This window comes from Gopherus evgoodei, chromosome 6, assembly GCF_007399415.2.
Source record: "Gopherus evgoodei ecotype Sinaloan lineage chromosome 6, rGopEvg1_v1.p, whole genome shotgun sequence".
NCBI lineage: Eukaryota > Metazoa > Chordata > Testudines > Testudinidae > Gopherus > Gopherus evgoodei.
In genome coordinates this window covers 137,746,477-137,771,484 of record NC_044327.1, presented here as the reverse complement: position 1 = coordinate 137,771,484, position 25,008 = coordinate 137,746,477, and the positions used below count along the sequence as shown (strand labels likewise).

The following is a 25,008-nucleotide window of genomic DNA, read 5'->3' as shown; positions in this document are numbered from 1 at the left end:
GGCCTAAACTTTGGATAAGCTTATTTCTAGGCTGTGTTGAACTTTGGTTCAGCTTGTCTCTGTGTATAAGGAGAATAGAGGAGGGGGACAGAGTGATGAAAGAATGAAGGAAAGTTGCTTGTGTGTGTCTAGAGGTAAAAGGAGTCACAGTGGAAAGTTCCCAAAATTGAACAATGGCTTTGTGTCTATAAAGGGCATGTGGGGGTAGAAAGATGTGGTCAGGGCTCCAAAAAGAGGAACTGGAATTGGATAAAGGGGAACCAGGAGATCTGTTAAGTTACAACACCTGAGCTTGCTTTCGGGACTACAGAAAAGGTGTTAGAACAGTCAAACCGCAGACTTTGTTAGGGATAACAATAACAGGAAAAGCCATAGATGGAAAATTAATCGGTCAGCTTGTTTGTGATCAACATTATATCCCAAATAAGGCAATTAGCATGTGTAACCAGCATGCTACGTTTTGTGGTTTTAACCTTTATAAGCATGGTAAAATTTGTAGAAAGCAGAGTAGCCTGCCTCTTGCATGGGGTCATGCTCTCTCTCCCTGCATATATGCTTGTATGAAATAAAGGAGCCTCAGGCTGTCTGATCTAAGTCAACCGTGTGGTCAATTTTCCACAATAGCCCCAACTTTCAGGTGGACGAACAATGACAGACTGTGATAGCTCAGCTTCTCCACTGATGCCACACCCTCTTCCTAGGGCTTTCCCTGCTGAGCTGGGCATATGTATAGAGTGGCTCAAAAAATGGCAGAGCTGTTGGAGCGTAGCTTTCTGAAGGGCAGACACAGCGCCATCCTGGATTTCAGGTGACCAAGGTGTGCATAGGAATTTAAATGACTATTTTGTGAGGGGCACTTAAAATGCTGGCCCCTCACCCAATGCCCCTGGGCCCTGCCGCTTCCCCCACCCTCCTGGCTCCCACCCTGCTCCCCGTTGCGTCCCCCTCCTCGTCATTGTCCTGGGCTCCAACACTTACTGGAGGTTGCAGGTGGGAAAGGGATGGAACTCAGTAGGCTTCCCGGTTCCCATCTCGCAGAACTCTGCTGCTAGCCCAGTTTCCCTGCTCTTAGCGCCATCTAGCAGGGCTCAGTAGGAGCACTAGCTGCAGTGCCTTTCCTAGGCACGCCTCCAGCCACGCTCAGCCCGACTTCCAAAGTGGCAGAAAGAGGGGAGGAGGGGCTGGGGAAGGGAATCCCAGGGCAGGGGCCAAGGCAGAAGCTGCAGGCAGTGCCAGAGATGATTAATGGGGGGGAAGGGGGAAAGGGCATGCCTCTTATGTTCTCTTACAAATCATTAATAACATTAGTCTGCATAGGCACAGAACTCATGCCTATTGGAGTCTTGTCTTTTGGGGACGGGGGGGGTTGAGGGAGAGAGGTGAGTGCACATGAGGGATGAAAACACAACTGTCAGCTTTCTCTACTTATTAAAAGATGAGGTGGAGACAGTAGCTACATTTTCCCAAACTAATGTCCATGACCTACTTTGGATCATTTTCCTGTCCTCATTGCAAATCATAAATTCCTCCCAATTGAGTGACACCTGCAAGTGCCATTAACCTTCCACTTACCTCCACTTCCAGGTCATTAAATGAAGATTGTGAATCCAGCCAGGCAGCCCCATTCCCTGGGGCCCACTAGTCACCTCTCCCCATAATTTGCCATTTATCATACCCTGTTTGTGAGACATTAGCCAAATTTTCCTCTTTAACTATTTGAATTGAATCAGAAGTGACCACAAAGCAGTCTCCAATTCACTTAATCTGGGTGATGAGTAGGACCCACCTGGAGTCAGCACCTTGGTCTTCTGTCCTTTGAGAAGTTTCTGGACCCGAAGCAGTTGCATTGAGTTCTCATGGCTGCGAATTGTGCTGTGGACCCACTGAGACACGTCAGAAACAGATTTCACAGCTTCTGAAATTAGCATAGCACATCAATAAAAAACCACTTCACTGCTAGTGACCCACATCAGGTTGGGATATAGATAAAATTGCCAGCACCAGAGAAGAGCATGTAGATGGCTCTACCCAATCCTATCGCTGAAATCTGGGAGTTGAGCAGGTTACTCACCTGTAAAAGACGGTTACTCACCTTTGTAACTGTTGTTCTTCGAGATGTGTTGCTCATATCCATTCCAGTTAGGTGTACGCGCCGCGCGTGCACATTCGTCGGAAAACTTTTACCCTAGCAACTCAGTGGGCCGACAGGTCGCCCCCTAGAGTGGCGCCACCATGGCGCTCCATATATACTCCTGCCGGCCCACCCGCTCCTCAGTTCCTTCTTGCCGGCTACTCCGACAGTGGGGAAGGAGGGCGGGTGTGGAATGGATATGAGCAACACATCTCGAAGAACAACAGTTACAAAGGTGAGTAACCGTCTTTTCTTCTTCGAGTGATTGCTCATATCCATTCCAGTTAGGTGAATCCCAAGCCTTACAAAGGCAGTGGGGTCGGAGTGAAATGTGGCAGAATAAAACTGCTGAGCCAGAGGCTACAGCCTCTCTTGACTGCTGAACCAGGGCATACTGCGAAGCAAAGGTATGGACCGAGGACCAATGGAGCTTCGCGACAGATCTCGTGGGTAGAAACACGAGCCAGCAAGGCGGCAGATGAAGCCTGAGCCCTGGTAGAATGCACGTTGATGTGGCTTGGGGAAATATGAGCCAAATCATAACAAGTGGGGATGTCCGCCATCACCCCAGATGAGATCCTCTGAGAGGAGAACAAGCAAGCCCTCCCTTTGGCCCGCTACCGGGATAGAGCTGGGGCACCTTAGGAAATGGTTCTGTCAGCACAATATAATGCGAGCACTCCACAGATGTCCAAGGAGTGCAACGGTTGTGCCCATTGCGTTGAACTGTGGGTAACATGAAAAGCCAAAACCACCTTAGGGAGGAAAACCGGGTGCGGTCATAACTGCACCTTGTCATTGCGAAACCTAGTGTACGGCGGAACCCCCGTAAGAGCTCTGATCTCAGAGACCCGTCTGGCCAAGACTAGGTTGAGGTCCCAGGTCGGGGCTGGGCGGCGCACCCGAGGGTGCAAGCGCTCCAAGCCCTTGAGGGACCTCGAACCCATAGAGCGTGAGAACACTGAACGTCCATCTCAGCCTGCTGGAAGGTAGAGATGGCTGCTGAGTGTATCCTCAGCGCTGATACCGCCAGGTCCTGCCGCTGAAGGCCAGAGGCAGGCCAAACACAGGGGATCGAGACCTCAGCAGGAGCAAGATCGAGCGTATTGCAGCTGTAAAAGAAACGCTTCCACCTGGCCCGGTACGTTGACCAGGTGAAAGGCTGCCTGTCACCCCGACTCAGGTACGCAGCAGCCACCGTGAGGCGAAGAGGCTGCAGGTCCGAGTGACGAAGCCTGTCGTTGCCCTGAGTGATGAGGTCTGGGCTGACAGGCCGAGTAACGTGGTATGTCAGCGCTGCCTGGACCATTCTGGAGTGATCCTGATGATGCACGCTCTGCCCCTGCGGAGTTTGAGCAGGACCTAATGAACCAGTGGGAACAGTGGGAAGGCATAATGCAGTTGGCCTTTCCACGGCATCAGGAATGCGTCCAAGATCGATTCCGAGGAGAGATCTTGGAAGGAGCAGAACACCTGGCATTTCCTGCTCTCGCGGTGAGCGAACAGGTCTGTGTGAGGAAACATCTCCACTTCCGGAAAGCGGGACGCCTCACATGGGGCAGAGTGATCACTCGTAAGGCAGGAAAGACCTGCTGAGGCAAAGAGTTAGGACGTTCCAAACGCCTGGGAGAAAGGACGTCGCCAGCTCCATCGAGTGGGCCATGCCAAAGACCCGGAAATGGATGGCCTCCTGACAAAAAAGGGGGGGGAGGACTATGTCCCCCCTGAATACTTATGAAGCACCTGGTCGTTGTGTTGGCTGTAAACACCGAGATACAACGGCCTCGCAGCTGCCGCTGGAACCCCTGGCATGCCAGGCGGACTACTCTCAATTTTTGGGGCATTGAAGAGGAATGCCAGCTCCCTAGAAGACCAAAGGCCTTAAGCTCAGAGGTGACTATGAACACTCGAGCAGAGAGATGAGGCGTCCGCCGTCAGGGGCAGTGAGCCGGACTTGGAGAGGACGGAGGCGGAGCTTGGCGTGTTTGGTTACAAACTTGCGGGCAACCATGGACCCAGGAGACTGAGACAAGAACGAGCTGAGGTCGTTGGGAAAGCCTTCAGACCTCAGATGATTGTTGCCATCGCCTAAAATCTCAGTTGCGATAAGCAGGCTCCGGCTAGGTAGGAGACCAGGATAGCCCCTAGGGAGCCCAACCTCTGCGTGGGGACCAGAGTGGATTGCTCTATAATAAACAGCAGGCCTTGACCTGTGAATAAGACCGTGGCGATGCCCACGCGCTGAGTGGTTTGTGTCTCAGAGTCTCCGTGGATAAGCGAATCGTCCAGATACGGAAAAACGCATATCCGACATCAGCGACGGTAGGCGGCGACTATGGCCGTAAACCAGGAGTATTGACAGTCAGCTATAGAGCGGAGGCATCTCCCGTGCGGAGGGAAGATGGCATTGCGAAAGTACACGTGCTTCATATCCAGGGCGGCACAGTAGCCCCCAGGAGGCAAGGATGGAATAATGATTCCCAGGGATACCATGCAGAACTCCAACCTTATCCTAACCCGGTTGAGTCCGTGCAGGACCAAGAAGGTCTGAGACCTGTGTTCGAGTGGGGGACTAGGGCATAACGGGGGTAAAACCCCTTACCCCTTTCGTCCGCTGAAGTGGGACAGGGCTGGAGCAAATTAAAGGTGGTACCTATGCTCCATCGTGCGCAGGACCCAGCGATCTGAAAGTAACTGGGGCCATGCCAGGAGAAAGCGGGATCGGGATCCCGTCCTGCGACTGGTACACCGCCCTCAGGTGAACCTTGGAAGGTCCGTCTTTGGTCCCAGTGGTAATTGCGAGGGACCTTGACTTTGGCTCTTTAGGGGTCCTGACGTTCGTCTGCGACCACCTTGGCCCTGCCGTTTGCCAGAGTTCTGCCTCTGGCTAGGCACAGAGTATGGCGGCTGGGGCCAGAAAGGCCTGCGTTTTGTCGCTGGCGTATACATGCTGAGACGCATTAGGACCCTATTGCCCACCAGACTTCGCAGTCTGGGGCTGTCTCTGCCGCGAAGATGCCTTTACCAACAAAGGGTAAATCCTGAATGGCATACCGCAGCTCCGGCCGGAGGTTTAAAACCTGAAGCCATGAAATGCACCTCACGGCGACACTCAAGGCCAGAGTGCCGGCCGCAGAGTCAGCTGCGTCCAACGAGGCCTGGAGGGACGCTCTGGGAACCTTCTTTCCCCCCGTCCTCCAAGACGGCAGCGAACTCCAGGTGGAAGTTTTGAGGGAGAAACTCCTTCACTCAGGTGCTATAATTATCGCAGCTAAGCAAGGCTTGTTGCTTTGCTACCCCGAGCTGCAGGGCCCCTGCAGAGTACACCTGGCGGCCAAGCCTGTTCATTCGCCAAGCCTCTTTCTGCTTCGGGGCTGGCGCCCGCTGGCCATCATATCAGGATCGTGGTCCTGAGCATAAAATCTGCGCATATGGGATGACACGGATGCGTGTCCGGACGGCCATGGAGGTACTAAAAGAAGGCACAGGCAGAGTCTCTGACTCACTCGGACCTTGCCCAACTCGGCACCGGGGACCGGCATCGGGAGGCGTATCGGTACCTGGAACGAGATCCAGACCCGCAACCAGAACGGCGTCGGGAGGTCGACCGAGATCTCGAGGCTCGGAGAAGGGCTACAGGAGTCAAGGTACCTGCCCCGGTGCCAGAGGTCGGAACGGTGCCGATAGCGGGTCGGCGAACGGGATACCGACCGGTGCAGCGAGTGTGACCAGTACCGAGGAAAACAGCACCGGGACTGCCAGTGGTGTCCGGCGTGCCGACAGGACTTGGAGTGTCTGCGGGACCGTGATCATGAACGGTGCCGCTCTGCTGTGCTGACAGGGGACAGTCCCCTGAAGAGACTGTATTACCCGTACCGGCGGTGCCCGGGTCAGGCAGCACTGACTCTGTCATGGCACTGAGAGCCCTCGCCGTTGGTAACATCTCCGGCGTGAAGGGAACAGCAGGCTCAACCACAGTGCGTACTGGGGAGCTGTCAGGCACCGGATTCGACGGCCCTCGTGGGACCGGGATCCACGGTACCGAGGTCATCAGAGCTTCGGTAGGTGTCGGTGCCGGGCGAGCCGAGTTAGATAAGCTGTCTGGCTGCGGTGCCGTCAGCACTGAAGCAGCGGGAGTAATACGCTCAACCACGGCGCGTGCCGGGGAGCCGTCGGGCACCGGATTCTACGGCCCTTGCGGGACCGGGATCGACTGTGCCGACGTCATCGGTGCCGCAGCAGGTGTCGGTGCCGGGCGATACGACTTAGACTAGCCCTCTGGCTGCGGTGCCGTTGGCACGGAAGCAGCCGGAGCAGTAGCTCAACCACGGCGCGTGCCGGGGAGCCGTCAGGCACCGGATTCTACGGCCCTTGCGGGACCGGGGATCGACGGTGCCGACGTCATCGGTGCCGCAGCAGGTGCCGGTGCCGGGCGATCCGACTTAGACGAGCCCTCTGGCTGCGGTGCCGCTGGCACGGAAGCGGCAGGAGCAATACGCTCAACCACGGCGCGTGCCGGGGAGCCGTCAGGCACCGGATTCTACGGCCCTTGTGGGACCGGGATCGACGGTGACGACGTCATCGGTGCCGCAGCAGGTGCCGGTGCCGGGCGATCCGACTTAGACGAGCCCTCTGGCTGCGGTGCCGCTGGCACGGAAGCGGCAGGAGCAATACGCTCAACCACGGCGCGTGCCGGGGAGCCGTCAGGCACCGGATTCTACGGCCCTTGTGGGACCGGGATCGACGGTGACGACGTCATCGGTGCCGTAGCAGGTGTCGGCGCCGGGCGATCCGACTTAGACGAGCTCTCTGGCTGCGGTGCCGCTGGCACGGAAGCAGCAGGAGCAGTAGCTCAACCACGGCGCGCGCCGGGGAGCCGTCAGGCACCGGATTCTACGGCCCTTGTGGGACCGGGATCGACGGTGCCGACGTCGTCGGTGCCGGGCGAGCCATCCTAGACGAGCTCTCTAGCTGTGGTGCAGTTGGCACAGAAGCAGCAGGAGCAGTAAGCTCTACCACGGCGCGAGCCGGGGAGCTGCCAGGCACCGGATTCCGTGGTCCTGGGGGACTGGAATCGACGGAGCCGAAGTCATCGGTGCCTCTGCAGGTGTCGGTGCCGGGTAACGCAACTTAGGCAAGCTCTCTGGCTGCGATGCAGGTGGCACGGAAGCAGCGGGAGCAGGGGGCTCAACCACGGCGCGTGCCGGGGAGCCGCCAGGCACCAGCAGGAATCGTAGGCTCTCTCGACCTCGGAAGAAGGGAGCGGTGCCGAGTCGACATCGGTGCCGGCGACGGTCGGTGCCGAAAGGCCTTGGTAGTACCGGCGGGGTCCGGTGCCGAGGAGGCGCTTCTGCCCGCCGCTTGAACATCGCTCGGCGCCCAAGGTGGAGGGGTAAGTGAAAGTCCCGCACCTTTTTGTTCTCGGCTTAAAAGCCTTGCAAATGGGGCACTTATCTGTCAAGTGTGATTCCCTGAGGCACTTCAAACAGGAGTCATGTAGATCTCTCTTCGGCCGCGGCTTCTGGCAGTCCGGGCCCCTTTTAAAACCCGGTGAGCCATGCATGGCTCCGGCACTGGGCTCATGGAAGGGGCTACTTCCTGAACCCCGCTAACTAAACTAACCATGTTAGCAAAGAAAACACGTATAACCATACAAATATATATATAAAAGGGTTATAACTGCATAATTATATACGAGAAAACGAGTAGCTAGGGAAGTGGAGGTCAGCTAAGCCGCGCTCCACTGTTCCAACGACCGACACGGGCGGTAAGAAGGAACTGAGGAGCGGGTGGGCCGGCAGGAGTATATATGGAGCGCCATGGTGGCGCCACTCTAGGGGGCGACCTGTCGGCCCACTGAGTTGCTAGGGTAAAAGTTTTCCGACGAATGTGCACGCGCGGCGCGTACACCTAACTGGAATGGATATGAGCAATCACTCGAAGAAGAACTGGAGGTTCTTCGAGATCACAGAATATCAGGGTTGGAAGGGACCTCAGGAGGTCATCTAGTCCAACACTCTCCTCAAAACAGGACTAATACCCAACTAAATCATCCTAGCCAGAGATGTGTGGTCCCCCTCTGTTTTCCAAAAGTGGGTGTGCTTGCCCGCCATAGCTGAAAGTTTTTAGTAGCAGGGTCAGTTGACCTGCACCTGAGTCATACATTGCTTCATGCTATAGACAAGTTTGTAGGAGGCCATGCGGGGCAATGCCCCTTCAGTAACCCTCTCACCACTAAGTAGCACAGTCTGCAGTAGAGGGGGATGGTGGGTGGGTGTGACCAGGTCTCTGGATGGGCCACACTAACAATGCAGGTCGTTATCAATGGCTCCATGTCTAGTTGGCAGTCGGTTTCAAGCGGAGTGCCCCAAGGGTTGGTCCTGGGGCCAGTTTTGTTCAATATCTTCATTAATGATCTGGAGGATGGCGTGGACTGCACTCTCAACAAGTTTGCAGATGACACTAAACTGGGAGGAGTGGTGGATACGCTGGAAGGTAGGGATAAGATACAGAGGGACCTAGACAAATTAGAGGATTGGGCCAAAAGAAACCTGATGAGGTTCAACAAGGACAAGTGCAGAGTCCTGCACTTAGGAGGGAAGAATCCCATTCATTGTTACAGACTAAGGACCGAATGGCTAGGAAGCAATTCTGCAGAAAAGTACCTAGGGGTTACAGTGGACGAGAAGCTGGATATAAGTCGACAGTGTGCCGTTGTTGCCAAGAAGGCTAACGGCATTTTGGACTGTATAAGTAGGGGGCATTGCCAGCAGATCGAGGGATGTGATCATTCCCCTCTATTCGACATTGGTGAGGCCTCATCTGGAGTACTGTGTCCAGTTTTGGGCCTCACACTATAAGAAGGATGTGGAAAAATTGTGAAGAGGCTGAGGGAACTGGGATTGTTTAGCCTGCAAAAGAGAAGAATGAGGGGGGATTTGATAGCTTCTTTCAACTACCTGAAAGAGGGTTCCAAAGAGGATGGATCTAGACTGTTTTCAGTGGTACCAGATGACAAAACAAGGAGTAATGGTCTCAAGTTGCAGTGGGAGAGGTTTAGGTTGGATATTAGGAAAAACGTTTTCACTAGGAGGGTGGTGAAGCAGTGGAATGGGTTACCAAGGGAGGTGATGGAATCTCCTTCCTTAGAGGCTTTTAAGGTCCGGCTTGACAAAGCCCTGGCTGGATGATTTAGTTGGGAATTGGTCCTGCTTTGAGCAGGAGGATGATCTCCTGAAGTCCCTTCCAACCCTGATATTCTATGATTCTATGAATGCCACACTCAGGGCAGACTGCAAGAAATAGGGCCCATAATCCCCAAAACTGGTGGTTTATTCTGAAATTAGAGTCACCAATCCAGTAACAAGAGCTATCTGTAGTGCCACACTGGTTAATAAGAAACCAAACCCAATCCCCTTTAGGTATTCCAGCTCTTGGCTCCCATCTAGACAACCAAGGTCTAATATAGTGAGGGGTTACTCAAAACCCTATTCACCATACTTAAAGTTCTACCAATCCCAAAGATATTGGACACTTATCCATAGGTCCATATGAATCTCAGATCTTACCCAAATACATGCTCACAGCCAATCCTTAATAACAAAGTCTAAGATTTACTACTGAAAGGGAAAAGAAAGAGTTATAAATGGCTAAGGAATCATATACATACAATTGATTGCAAAGTCCTTATACCAGATTTGTAGCAGTGGTGGAATAAACTGCTACCTTGCAAAAGTCTCGCTAGAAATTACCCAGACAGATTAAGGGTTATCAGTCCTTGTTTAGAGTTTCCTTGTTAGTAATCCAGTCCAGAAACATGAAGCAGGAAATGAAGACAAAATGGAGATGTCTTGCATGCCTTTTTATATCCTCTGTCCCAAACAAAGCCCACAGCTCCTGTTTATGGAACGTTACTAGCCCAAGATGGAGCCAGGGTCATATAAGCATATCTCATAGACTCATAGGTCAGAAGGGACCAATATGATCATCTAGTCTGACCTCCTGCACAAGGCAGGCCACAGAACCCTACCCACCCACTTTTATAACAACCCCTAACCCAGGACTGAGTTATTGAAATCCTCAAAATTGGTTTGAAGACCTCAAGCTGCAAAGAATCCACCAGCAAGCGACCCATATCAAGTCCTTACATGGTTTGCTGACTCAAGGGGTTAGCCATTGGTCCCTTGGTGTCTAAGGCATCCTCTGGGAGAGTTATCTGGGAAAGATTCATAGATGCATAGCCTCTAGGACTGGAAGGGACCTCGAGAGGTCATCGAGTCCAGTCCCCTGCCCTCATGGCAGGACCAAACACTGTCTAGACCATCCCTGAGACATTTATCTAACCTACTCTTAAATATCTCCAGAGATGGAGATTCCACAACCTCCCTAGGCAATTTATTCCAGTGTTTAACTACCCTGACAGTTAGGAACTTTTTCTTAATGTCCAACCTAAATCTCCCTTGCTGCAGTTTAAGCCCATTGCTTCTTGTTCTATCATTGGAGGCTAAGGTAAACAAGTTTTCTCCCTCCTCCTGATGACACCCTTTTAGATACCTGAAAACTGCTATCAGGTCCCCTCTCAGTCTTCTCTTTTCCAAACTAAATAAACCCAATTCTTTCAGCCTTCCTTCATAGGTCATGTTCTCAAGACCTTTAATCATTCTTGTTGCTCTTCTCTGGACCCTCTTCAATTTCTCCACATCTTTCTTGAAATGCAGTGCCCAGAACTGGACACAATACTCCAGTTGAGGCCTAACCAGCGCAGAGTAGAGCGGAAGAATGACTTCTTGTGTCTTGTTTACAACACACCTGTTAATGCATCCCAGAATCACGTTTGCTTAATTTTGCAACAGTATCACACTGTTGACTCATATTTAGCTTGTGGTCCACTATGACCCCTAGATCTCTTTCTTCCATACTCTTTCCTAGACAGTCTCTTCCCATTCTGTATGTGTGAAACTGATTGTTTCTTCCTAAGTGGAGCACTTTGCATTTGTCTTTATTGAACTTCATCCAGTTTACCTCAGACCATTTCTCCAATTTGTCCAGATCATTTTGAATTTTGATCCTGTCCTCCAAAGCAGTTGCAATCCCTCCCAGTTTGGTATCGTCTGCAAACTTAATAAGCGTACTTTCTATGCCAACATCTAAGTCGTTGATGAAGATATTGAACAGAGCCGGTCCCAAAACAGACCCCTGCAGAACCCCACTTGTTATACCTTTCCAGTAGGATTGGGAGCCATTAATAACTACTCTCTGAGTACGGTTATCCAGCCAGTTATGCATCTACCTTATAGTAGCCCCATCTAAATTGTATTTGCCTAGTTTATCGATAAGGATATCATGCGAGACTGTATGAAATGCCTTACTAAAGTCTAGGTATACCACATCCACCGCTTCTCCTCAGGACCGGCGCTAGGGGTTTGAGCGCCCTAGGCGGACGGCAGTTTCGCCGCCCCACTCTCTGGTCCCACGGCTCCGCTGGAGCTGCCACAGTGGTGCCTGTGGAGGGTCCGGTGCTCCCTGGCTCCGGTAGAGCTGCCGCAGTCATGCCTGCGGGAGGTCCACCGGAGCCGCGCGAACAGCCGACCTTCCACAGGCACGACTGCGGCAGCTCCACCAGAGCCATGGAGCACCGGACCCTCCGCAGGCACCACTGCGGCAGCTCCACCGGAGCCGCCTGCCGCACCCTCCGGCAAAACGACGCCCACCATTTATTCTGGCGCCCTAGGCGATTGCCTAGGCTGCCTAAATGGTAGCACTGGCCCTGCTTCTCCCTGATCCACAAGGCTCGTTATCCGATCAAAGAAAGCTATCAGATTGGTTTGACATGATTTGTTCTTTACAAATCCATGCTGGCTAATGATGAGTTTCTTCTATGGCCCAATGATACAGTGAAGTGTCCTTAATAGGCCATCTACACACGTCTAGTCAATGTTAATTTATTTGAGAGGTGTAACCCAGAAACAAACATTTATCTTCAAGCGATAGTCCCTATATGTACTCCAAATGTGAGTGAGTACCAGTAATGATCAGCTTGGAGACAGGGGTGAACACACAAGTAGTATTGTCATCTGCAAGATGGCATGCCTGGTAGCTGAATCATCTACTGCTCCCCCGTGTGATGGCATAGTGGATGGGGCAGGTATGCATGGAGCGCCAGGTCGCTGCCAGGTCGTGTGTTTCTGCATGGAGTGGGCTGTAATCCTGCCGGGGAGCGGGGTATTAGCCTGCCTGCAGCATTCTGTGATGCATGTAGAGACCCACTTTTATATGTGCTGTGAAGAGGGGGCTTGTCCTCACGACCTCACCGCAATGCCTACAAAAAAGGTATGAAAGGCATGGGTCCTGTCAAGATAGAACGCAAGTGCATGGCTGACGTCTAATGAGTGCAGGATCCTGTCCCCGATAGAGACATGTGGCTTAGGATGGAAGACCAGGAGGTGAATGGACTGATTGAGATGGAACTCTGAGACCACTTTCAGAAGAAACTTAGGGTGAAAGCGCAATGAAACTTTGAATTTATGGAATACTGCATACAGTAGGTCAGCCACTGTGGCCACCAATTTGCTGACCCACTTAGTGGAAATGATGGCAATGAGAAAGATGACCTTCATGGATAAGTATGAGAGGGAGCACATGGCCAGGGACTCAAAGGGAGGTCTGATGAGGGCAGAGTACACGTTTGAGGTCCCAGGGTGGGGACAGTAGGTTTAAGGACAGATAGGAAGTTATTTGTCAGCCTTTTCAGAAAGGGGGTGGGGAGTAAACATTGAATGGATGTCAACCAGTGGGAGGAAGGCATTAAGTGTTGCTAAGTGGTCTCAGAGGGAACTGATGGCAAGGCCTGAGGTCATAAGTTCCAGGAGGCAGTCCAGGACAGTAGGAATGAAAGACATCACTGAGGGGGAAGATAGCAGTGTTGTGCTCAGGAGGTGAAATGCATTCATTTCACTGCGTAGAATGCCCATGTGGAAGCTCCTCTGCAGTGCTTAAGTATGTGCTACACTGATGTCAAGCAGACAATGTCTACATGCAAGCACCATCCAAAGCCAGGAGAGGAGGCAAAGCAGGCCTGGGCAGGGATGTCTGACTCTGCCTCAGTCCTGGGTGAAGAGATCCAGCAGTGTGGAGAGGTGGATTAGGGGATGGGTGGAGAGTCTGAGCAGGTCTGGAAAACCAGAATTGTTGGGACCAAAATGAGGCTATTAACAGGACCATGGCCCAATCGTGTTGGATCTTGCGCAGTACTCTGGGAATCGGGGTTGCGGGGAGAAGGTGTAGGAGAGGCCACCTTGCCACAGAAAGACTAGAGCATTGACTTAGGAATCGTGCCCATTGGCCCCTCGGGAGCAGTAGAAGAGGAACTTGCAGTTTTTGCAAGTGGCAAAAAGGTCCCGGTGACGGGTTCCCTAGGCATGGCAGAGGCAGCAGAGAGTGAGGATGTGTAGCTTCCACTTGTGATTGAGGACCAGATCCAGCTGAATGTGTCCACCAGAGAGTTCTGCATTCCTGGGAGGTACATCACACAGAGTGTGACATTGTGGCAGACATACCAGTTCCAGAAGCAGATGGTCTCCACACTGGGTGACCAGGACTTTGTGTCCTCTGCCTGTTTATGTATGCTGCTGCAGTGGTATTGCCAAAGAGGAGATGAATCTAGCATGCTTGGATAAGGGGCAGGAACACAAGGCAGGCAAAGCAGATTGCCCACACCTTCACGATATTGATGCGCATGTGGGCCTTGTGCTGAGTCCAAGCCCCTGGGATGGCATGACTATCCAGGGTGAGCACCCCAACTAGCCAGGGAGGCATCTGTGGTGAGGGTGGTGGTTGGGATGGGAGTGGGGCGGGTGATGCCTATCATTACTTTGGAAGGGTTGGTCCACCAGACGAGAGGCCTGGACTAGACTTGGGACAATCAGTGTGGTCGAAGTGGAGCCTGCAGACCGATAGGAGCCACAACTGTAGACAGCGCATGTGCAAGCGGGCATGCAGTGTCACATGGGTTCAGGCTGCCATGTGGCCAATGAGGCAGAGACAGCGACACACCGTGGTGTGTGGGTTGTGACATAGGACTGCTGTCTGGGTGGCAAAATGGCCTGCAGGGAGAAAGGCCTGAGCCACCATGGAATCCAGGCATGCCCCGATGAAGTGTCTGTGCTGGGAGGAGCACAGATTTTTCGCTGTGGATTCAGATACCAAGAGTGGTGAGGAGAGAACAAAGAGCGCAGATGGCTGACGTTGTCTCAGTGAGTACCCCAGCCACCTTAGTTGAGCTGTGAAGACTTTGGTGAAGGCCCTTGGGCCGTTGCAATGCCGAAGGGGAGGACTCTGAACTGGTAGTCGTTGCTGCCCACGCAGAAGCAAAGAAACTTGCAGTGGACTGGGCAGATGTCAGTGTGGAAATATGCATCCTTCATGTTGAGAGCTGTGAACCATGACCCCTGGGAAAGGTAGGGGGGTGATGGAAGTGAGCATCACCATATAGAACTCGTTTTTTATGATTAATTTTATGAGTAGTCAGAGGTCAAGAAGGAAATGAAAAAGTATGGTGAGTAGAAGCTTTTGCTGACTAAGGGATTAAACACCAGTTCTATTGTGCCTTTCTCAAGGAGGGTGTCTGCCTCGTCTCGTAGGAGGTTGCAATAAGAGAGACTCCCAATAGGCATCTGGGAAGGGCAGGAGGCATGCAGCGGGAGGGGAAAGCAATTTGATTGAATAACCATGCTGCATAATCTCTAATACCCAACAATCCGTGATGATCTTGTCCCAATCATGGACAAATAGGGCGAGATGGCCCCCAAAGGTTGGGGGGCTGAGGATGGTGATGTGGGGGGCTCGCAAGTCTCAACATGCACATCAAAACTGTCACTTCGGTGGATGCCGTGATGCTGCAGAGAAGTGGTGGTGGCTGAGTGTCATGGACACTGTGACTGAGAGCACCATTGTGCAGGCTCCTGATATTAGGTGTAGGTAACCTGGTACAGTGCATAGGAGCATAACTGGATTGCTTTTGAAGGGGTGCCAGGATGTATTTCCCAAGAGAACAGAGTGTTGTTCTAAACTCCTTCAGAGTGTGGAGGGACTTGTCTGTCTTCACTGAGAACAAACTGTCCTCATCAAAGTGGGAGGTCCTGGATGATGGTCTGTATCTTCCTGGGGAAGCCAGAGGACTGCTGCTAGGACTCTCACTGTATGATGATGGCTGTGGCAAGGGAGTGGGCGGATATATTTGCTGCATCCACCACAGCTTGGAGGCTGACCTTGGCCATCAGGTGACCTTCCTCCACCAGGGCCTGGAAGTGCTGCTGTTTGTCCTATGGTAGATCCATAGCTTACATAGTTATGAAAATAATACTTCGCTAGCAGAGTACAGTAGTTAAGAGATGTGGAACTGCAGACCTGTGGAGGAGTATACTTTATGGCCCACTGGATCATTGTGTCAACTAGGCTGAAGAGCCCATTATTAAATATTTGTTCCCTGTGTAGGTACTTAGACTGATCAGGTCACCCCTGAATCGACTCTTTGTTAAGCTAAACAAATTGAGCTCCTTGTGTCTGTCACCATAAGGCAAGTTTTCTAATCCTTCAATCATTTCTTGTGGCACTTCTCTGAACTCTCTCCAATTTATCAACATCCTTCTTGAACTGGACGCAGTATTCCAGCAGCGGTCACACCACTGCCAAATATAGAGGTAAAAAAGCCTCTCTACTCCTCCTCAACATCCCAGTTTATGGATCCCAGGGTTGTATTAACTCTTTTGGCTACTGTGTCACATTGGGAGCTCATGTTCAGCTGATTATCCATCAAGACCAGCAAATTTTTTTTTTTTTTTTTTTTTTTTTTTTAAGAGTCACTGCTTCCCTGGATAGAGTCCCTCATCCTGTAAATATACACTAGATTCTTTGTTCCTACATGTATACATTTACATGTAGCCACATTGTTTGCTTGTGGCCAGTTTACCAAGTGATCTAGATCACTCTGTCCTCTTGATTATGTACCGCTCCCAAATTTGTGTGCTACCTGCAAACTATCAAGGTTGATTTTGTTTTCTTACACGTCATTGATAATTATGTTAAATAGCATAGGGTCAAGAACTGAGGCTTGCAGGGCTCCACTGGAAACAATAATGACTGCCCATTTACAGTTACATTTTATGACCTATCAGTCAGTTTTTAATCCATTTAATGTGTGCAATGTTAATTTTTTACCATTCTGTTTTTTTAATCAAAATGTCATAAGGTACCAACTCAAATACCTTACAGATATCTAAGTATATTATGTCAACACTATTCTCTTTATCACACAAACTTGTAATCTCATTAAAAAAAAAAAAAAAGACATCAAGTTAGTTTGACAGGATCTATTTTCTATAAACCCATGTTGATTTACATTTATTATATTACCCTCCTTTAGTTCTTTATTTTTTGAGTCTGACATCAGCCGTTCATTATCTTGCCAGGGATCAACGTCCGGCTGGCCATCCCATTTTTTACCCTTTTTAAAACCTGGCATGACATTCGCTTTCTTTCAGTCTTCTAGAACTTTTCCAGTGTTCCAAGATTTATTGAAAACCAACATTAACGGTCCAGCAAGCTCCTCAGCCAACTCTTTTACAACTCTTGGACACAAATTATCTGGACCTATTGATTTAAAAATACCTAACTTTAGAAGTTTCAGTTTAACGTCCCCCAGGTATACTGGTGAAATGGAAAGAGTGTTATCACCGTATGGTGGAACTATATCATCTGTTTTTCCCCAAATACAGAACAGAAATATTTATTAATCCTTCTACCTTTTCTGTGTTATTGATAATTCTACCATTTCCATCTGATAATGGACCAATACCATTGTCAGGATTCTTTTTGTCCCCAATATATTTTAAAACTCCTTATTGTCCTTCACTTTCCTAGCCATAGATTTCTCCTTGTGTTCTTTGGTGCCATTATCAATTTTTTACTAAACTTCTGATATATATTCCTTACTATCAACTTGTTTGTTCTTCCATTTGTTATAACTTTTTTGTAGCTGCCTTCAATGCCTCTCTAAACTATGTTTGTTTTTTTAACCAGCATAGCTTTCTTCCTCAACTGTGTTTTTTTGGGGCATCTAATAAGATGTTATTAAATGATTCCCAATGAGCATTCACATTTTTCTGATTAAATTCTTCATCACAGATAATTTGGCTCATGACTGTTTTCAGTTTTTTCAAATTGGTCCTATTAAAGAACTGAGAGAGAGAGAGAGAGAGTGTATATGTATAGAAACTGGTCTGGACTTTATTCAGCTTGCATATTAAAAACACAATTAAATCATGATCACTTGCATCTAAGCTACGTTAATTTTTAGTTCTGTGATCGGTTCTTTACCTGAAGGACAAGACCTAATATAGAATTCATTTGTGTTGGCTGCAACACTTTTTGAATTAGGAAATCTATAATGTTTAGAAATCCCAAGGGTGTTTTAAGACTAGCAGCATGAGACCCCAAGCATGTTATTCAAATTGAAGTCCCGCATTATATCAGGTTTTTTCCTCTACATATTGTAAATTGGTGCATAAGGAGGTAGTCACTCTGTTCCCTCGTGTGATTGGTGGTCTGTAGCAGATATCAGCTAATACCTTAGTCTTGTGTTTTATCTGTTAGGACATTGATCCATAAGCATTCAAGATTATTTTCTTCTTAGTTATCAGCAACTTGGAAACAGGTAATGCCATTTTTGACAGTGTCACTCACCTTCCCCTTTTGCCCACTTGATCCTTCCTAAAAAGGTTATAACCACTGATTTTAACATTCCAAATGTGCTACTAATCCCATCAGGTTTCAGGAAGTTGGGGTGTTTGGTCGGGTGGAGGGTAAGGGAGGGAAGAGAGAGAAGGAGGAAAGAAATAGTAATCTACTAGAGCTCATCACCAAAAAGGGTTTGAGGTCAGAGAGATTATTAAAATCTGATCATTGTTAGCAAAGGGGAGGGATAGCTCAGTGGTTTGAGCATTGGCCTGTTAAACCCAGGGTTGCGAGCTCAATCCTTGAGGAGGCCACTTAGGGATCTGGGGCAAAATCAATACTTGGTCCTGCTAGTGAAGGCAGGGGGCTAGACTTGATGACCTTTCAAGGTCCCTTCCAGTTCTAGGAGATAGGATATCTCCATTAAATAATAAAAATAATAATCATCATCATCATCCAAGGAAATAATCCAGAACAAGGTTTGGAATCTACATCATACTTGCAAGGTATTGGAACTCCACACTATCCGGGCTGGTGTTCTCCATCAGGTCTCTGAACATGTGCTTGTATCTAAGACAGATGGGATAAAGTCACATTTCACGTACAGTCACCATCAGCAGAATCTCCTACTGTTGATAGTACAAGGGATGAGAAAGATCCAGCCTTTGGACAGGGAGGACTAATCACAGTCAGTCTTGAAGCACTTCCCCTCCCTCAAGACAGTCAGTTCCCCCTTCTTCTCCCCACATACACCATTTTTCTCCTGACCCATGTAGACCAGGAACTTGGTAAGATTCAAAAAGGGATTTGACACATATGCATAACAAAAATATCAAATTATCCTAATAATAATTACAGTAACTCCTCACCTAAAGTCGTCCCAGTTAACATTGTTACGTCGCTGATCAGTTAGGGAACATGCTCATTTAAAGTCTGGCAATGCTCCCTTATAATGTTGTTTGGCAGCTGCCTGCTTTGACCACTGCTTGCAGGATTCTCTCAAAGAGCAGCCCCTCCTTGTGGGGATTAGAACCAGAGGGGCAAGCAGCTAGTTCGTCATTTAGCAGCAAGGCATTCCCTGGGAAATATTCCACCCTCTTACTCCACCATCTCAACCAAGCTTCACACTCAGTCATTGCTGTGTACAATATTAAACTGTTTGTTTAAAAAACTTATACTGTATGTGTATATAATGTCTTTTGTCTGGGAAAAAAATTTCCCTAGAACTTAACCCCCCTATTTACATTCATTCTTATGGGGAAATTAGATTTGCTTAACATCGTTTTACATAAAGTTGCATTTTTCAGGAACATAACTACAACATTAAGTGAGGAGTTACTGTAGTGATAAACATTTCAAAAATAATAATCATCATCATCACCACACTTCAGGTCTTAAACCAATCTCCAACTAGTAGAGGACAAGATCCAATGTGGTGGGCAAATTATCCAGCCTCTGCATACTACAGATGAAGTATCTGACAGTGGCCTCTGTCGAAAACAAGTTACTGGAGTAGATGGACCTCAGATCTGACCCAGAATGTCAATGCCTATGTTCTTACATCTCATGTCTACAGTCACCACCATGGTCCAGGAGACTAAAGTGTTACAGAGTCCCTCTCCCTGACTGAGGGATGCCCAGGACAAGTGAAATGCCCTCCCCATCAGATGCTTTGTTTACCTATCAGCATCAAAGGAGCTATAAGTGTACTATTCAAACTGGAGTCTCAGCAAAGACCCTACATCTGGATCCTGGAGTCTCAGCAAAGACCCTACATCTGGACCTCCCCATGGCTCCCCCAAGCTAAATTAGCCTCCAAATCGCCACATGCAAACAACTTTCTTCCTGCACATCAGGATGGCTGCTCTTAAAGGAAAGCCCTAAGCAGAATAGACCTGGATTACTGTGGCAGATATCAAATAAGAGGAAAGGGTACAGCCTCTGATCAACCACAGAAGGTTGTATGGCTCTCTCATGCCTCCATCGCCTCCTAAAACCATGCAGGTGCAAAAAGGGAGATATAGAATGTCCCAGAGACAGCAACCCATATAAAAAGAGTGGGCAGACACAGAACCTATAAAATGGCACCACTTCTGCCGGCGTGAACCAACTTCAGCCAATTTTTTCTTCTCCAGCTGCCAAGTCTCAGTCAGATGCTGGAAAGACAGAGACTCTACCCACTCAAATCTGGATTAGATGAGATTAGAGCCAGCAGTCACAGCAACCAGTAATCCAATTATCTCCCCTCGAAATTTGGCATACCCAGTGAAGGAGTCCTGCAGCATCCCACATGGGAGACCCTGTGGCAAGCACCACCACAATCTGAGAATTGCTCAGGAGGCAAGAGCTTATGCCATTGAATGTTTTTCCACAATCTGGAGAGACCTCAGACAGCTGCCCACCTCCCTGTAGCCCAATCACACACACACCTTGGAATCTGTGTGGACTGCAATGGAATGTTCTGACCTGGGGTAACTACTGCCACTCTACCTCTGTCCACCAGCAACAGAGTACAGTTCCATGGGGTCCCCTCTCTTCACCTCTGATCCCTAGCACCTAGTGCTAATCTTGGTGCTAAAATGACATCTGAAGGCTCAAGGCTGCTTCCTTACTGATGGAGCCTCTGCAGTGGCAGAGGGAGCAGATCCTCCAACTGCCATCCCAGGAACTCAGGTCGAGATTCTTGAAGCTTCTTAAACCGGCAAAATGCTTTATTCTTCTTCACCTGCTCCTGTGTGTGTCCAAGCAAAGATGAAACATAGGTCTTAAGTACCAGAAAGAAGCAGTATATTTTAGTAGTTTGAGCAGGAGCCCTAGAAAAGAACATTTACTTACCCTACAGTAACTGAGTTCTTCAAGCTGTTGGGAGCCACAGATTACATTACAGGTGTGCATGAACCTTACGCATGTGAGACAATTTGTTGTGGCTAGCTGTGTCCATTGGGATGGCACAGGCCCCCTTATGCCCCATCCCATATGAAGGAAGAAAGGGTAGGGTTCCCATGACCCTCCCTTGCAATCCAATGCCTGGATTACTGAGTGATCTGTCCTGAGTTTGAGTCTATTCAATATCATCATAAATGAGTTAGCTAATGGGATAGAGAATATACTTAAAGCTTGTGGATGATACTAAAATTGTGGAGGGGGTTTGCAAGCACTTTGGAGGACAGGATTAGAATTCAAAATACTCTAGACAAACTGGAGAAATGGTCTGAAATAAACAGGATAAAATTTAATACAGATTAAGTTGGGATATGATAGAGGCCTATAAAATCATGACTGGTGTAGAGAAAGTAGATAAGGAAGTGTTATTTACTCCTTCTCAAAACACAAAAACCAGGGGTCACCAAATGAAATTAACAGGCAGCAAGTTTAAACAAATAAAATGAAGTTATTTCTTCATACAACTCACAGTCAACCTGTGGAACTCTTTGCCAGAGGATGTTGTGAAGGCCAAGACTAGATGATAGCCACTGATGGACCTATTAGCCAGGATGGGCGGGATGGTGTCCCTAGCCTCTGTTGGCGAGAAGCTGGGAATGGGCAACGGGATGGATCACTTGATTACCTGTTCTGTTCATTCCCTCTGGGGCACCTGGCATTGGCCACTGTCGGAAGACAGGATACTGGACTAGATGAACCTTTGGTCTGACTCAATATGACCATTCATATGTTCTAAGAAAAAGTGCACAGTACTACATTTAGGAAGGAATAATCAACTGCACAAATACAAAATGGGAAGTAACTACCTAGGAAGGAGTACTGCAGAAAAGGATCTGGATTATAGTGGATCATAAACTAAATACGAGTCAACAATGTAAAAATATTGCCCCCACAAAAAAGGTGTATATCATTGTGTGCTGATAAGGTCTCAATCGGGAGAACTGTGTCCAGTTCTGGGCACTACACTTCAGGAAAGATGTGGATAAATTGGAGAAAGTCTAGAAGAGAGCAACAAAGGTCTAGAAAATATGACTGATAAGGAAAGACTGAAAAAAAAAATGGGTTTATTTAGTTTGGAGAAGAGACGACTCGGGGGAAAATGATTATAGTAGTCAACTACATGAAAGGCTGTTGTAAAGAAGAGCATGATAAAATTGTTCTCCTTAACCACTGAGGACAGGACGAGACGTAATGGGCTTAAATTGGAGCAAAGGATATTTAGGTTAGAAATTAGGAACAACTTTCTAAATGCAAGGATAGTTAAGCACTAGAACAAGTTACCTAGGAAGGTTGTGGAATCTTTGTCATTGTCTAATCTGTCGTCAGGTATGGTGTAGATAATATTTTGTCCTGCCTCAGTGCAGGGGACTGGATAGATGACCTGTCGCGGTCTCTTCCAGTCCTTCATTTCTATGTTGTTATCACCACGCTGATACCATGCAGTGCAGCTGATTTCAGGATAATGTGGAAAGCCTAGAGCAAGAGACAGAAGGCAGAAAGGATCACAAAAGGGAGGGGAAGACAGAGCAGGATCTCAAACATATTACGTTGGAATCCTCACTGGTGCAGCGATGATACTTCAGTGGTGATACGTGACGATTAAGGTCTGGTGTCATAGCAACAATCCTTCTGCCACAGCCATGATGATGGTAAAACGTTCTTTTCTCTCCTCTCCCCAAAGTTTTTTTAAAGACCCGCAAAAGACGATGAGTAGAATAAGTCATCCTCATTATTCTTACAACTAATTAAGCCATATTTCCAACACACCAATTGTAGTTAATTGATTTCTGCTCTTCTTTTACACCAATCATACTCAACACAGTACTTGAGCATTATCAGTAGACTCTTCGTTTAAATTAAATCAGTCTGTCTCCCTCTCATATCTTTTCTTAAAGAGTTTTATACAACAGATTATAAAAATTCATAAACCTTTACCTACTTTTCATAGGTTAGGCTAACAATTAATGTAGGCCTGCTAGGCCTCAATTATTATAACAAATGGGACACCTTTCACTAGAATGGAGGGGTGAGGATTCCCAAGGAGTGCAAAATTACTTTAGACAATTTCAAGTGAGTGTAGGTAGATCAATCCTCTTGTGCAATAATAAAGCTCTCAAAGGGCACGTTCTCATTTGTGGCTTGTACCTCTTGGAGGATACCCAAATCCTGAAGCCACAATTCTCTCTGCATGGTCACTGCAGTGGTTGTGGACCCGGCCATGATATCCGAGGCATCCGCTGTTGTCAAGACTATTTTGGCCAGCAGTTGCCCTTCCTGTGTTATGTGTTTTAGCTCCTCTTGGCTCTCATGAGCAAGCTTAGCCACAAAGGGTGTCATGCTGTCCCTAGTCAAATCATATTTGCCCAGTAAGGCCTGATAGTTGGCCACCCTTAACTGAAGTAAAGCCAATGAGTACAGTTCTCTTGCAAAAAGATCTAAATGTTTGGGATATTTGTGTTTTGATATGCTCTTGATAGAACTTGACTTCTCTTGAACAGGCAAGACAACTAGGGGCCAAGGTTGGCATGGGTATAAAAGTACTCAAACCTCCAGGGGGTAACTGGTAGGTACCATTTCTCAATTAGTTTTGATGTTGGTGTTATAATGACTGGTGTCTACCACAGAGTTTTCGCTGGATCTAGGAGCCCTTCATTTACAGGAAGGGTGGGCAGGGCCAACAGAAAATGTCAACTTGTGGGATTTTTCAGAGATGACTGCAGTCTCTTTCGCCAAGGTGTCAGAAATCTGTGCAAGGAACTCCTGAAAAGCCTTGAAATCATCCAGTGCCAGATCTACCGTCTCATCAAGCAAAGATGAAGAAAGATCCTTAGGAAGTAACAAAGGATATTGGCACACTTCTGAATCTTGCTCCTTTTGGTGCTCCACTGACAGATTTGCTAGGAAAGCCTCTTGAATAAGTGGATCTTCTCCTCTTCCATGATGGCACGCACCAACTCCTTGAGGCTTGTGAAGATAAGCCACAATAGGGCCATGGTGGCATCTTGTATGTGTATCAGTGGCCAATGGGTTGCTGGCTGGATCAGTGGTTGATCTCTGTAGAAGTCCTCGGGTTCCTCAGTGGCAGCCCTCATGGAACTTAGAGGGGAGCTAAGTTCCCTCTAAGCCCCATGCATCACCTACATATTGGTACACACAACAAAATTAATTCTGCACATGTATGTAAAAAATTAAAGGGAACACTGAAGGGGAAAACAAGAAAAGTGTGCTCTGGGGATGGAGAGGAATGGCACACCTCCTCCATAGGCGATGCTGTTGGTAGAGTGCTGTCAGTACCAAGATCTGTGTCAGTATTTGTGCATTCTGAGTCTGTTGTGCCAGAGCCAGAGTTGACATTGGTAGGGATACTGCTGGTACTGGACCCAGCAGAGCCTGCTGCATCACAGTCTGCTCCTTCTTGACAGTCCTCAATATCATGTAGGACCTGGCCAGCTTGTTTCCCTAACATTTTCTTGTGCCTCTGAGAGAACACCAACCTCCCTCTCAACTCCCACTCCAGTGCTCAGAGAAAACGATTGTTGCACTCTGCTTCGACTTCCGAGGTATCAACTTTAGTGTCGAGACTGTTAGTGGTTTCAGTACTAGAGGGAATGCCAGTACCAATGTCAATGCCGGCACCAGGTCTTGTCTCAGCATCATTTTTCTCTGAGGAGGTCTTCAGAGTTCCCTGCCTCCTTGACTGATTTCTGGATAATGTGGGCTTGAGCATTAGAAGGGTCTTTGCTCCAGAAAAGCCTGGCTCTATCTGATCCAGGAAGTGTATCTTAGGACTTGACAGTCCCTGCGAAGAAAGATAGGCAGACCAAGCACTTGCTTAGGATATGGGATTCTCCTAAGCAGAACGCACACTTGCTGTGCCTATCATTTAGAGGAATTAGTCCAGAGGATGGGCAAGGCTAAAAACGTCTGCATTTAGAGTCCCACATTTTTAGTTCCTTGTATAGGGGAGTGAGAGTGAGTGAGTGAGTGAAGCAAGTAATAGAACAGATTACGGTGATAGGTTGTTCTGAGGATACTCAGAAGATTTTGAGGTGTTCAAGCCCGAGCTAAGGTGCAGTGGGTGAGACACCAGCTGGATTCCATCTCGCTGCCACAGTGGAAAGAAGGAACTGAGAGAGGATCATACAATCAAAGAAGATTAGGGTTGGAAGAGACCTCAGGAGGTCATCCAGTGCAACCCCCTGCTC

At 48.5% G+C, this 25,008-nt stretch overlaps 1 protein-coding gene across 5 annotated transcripts in view; it reads right to left on the bottom strand.

Moving 5' to 3' along the window:
- The window catches only part of ARHGEF39 (Rho guanine nucleotide exchange factor 39), an 88,215-nt gene that overhangs the window by 11,575 nt on the left and 51,632 nt on the right, over positions 1 to 25,008 (bottom strand). For all 5 annotated transcript variants that reach the window (XR_004000969.1, XM_030567087.1, XM_030567088.1 and 2 more), the window contains 3 exons: positions 20,473 to 20,591; positions 18,360 to 18,430; positions 1,787 to 1,915 (listed from right to left, as the gene is read on the bottom strand). Coding sequence is in view for 4 of the 5 variants with exons in the window: in XM_030567087.1 (XP_030422947.1) it covers positions 1,787 to 1,915; positions 18,360 to 18,430; positions 20,473 to 20,591 (319 nt within the window). In the remaining variant the exon portion in view is untranslated. The remainder of the gene's footprint in view (positions 1 to 1,786; positions 1,916 to 18,359; positions 18,431 to 20,472; positions 20,592 to 25,008) is intronic.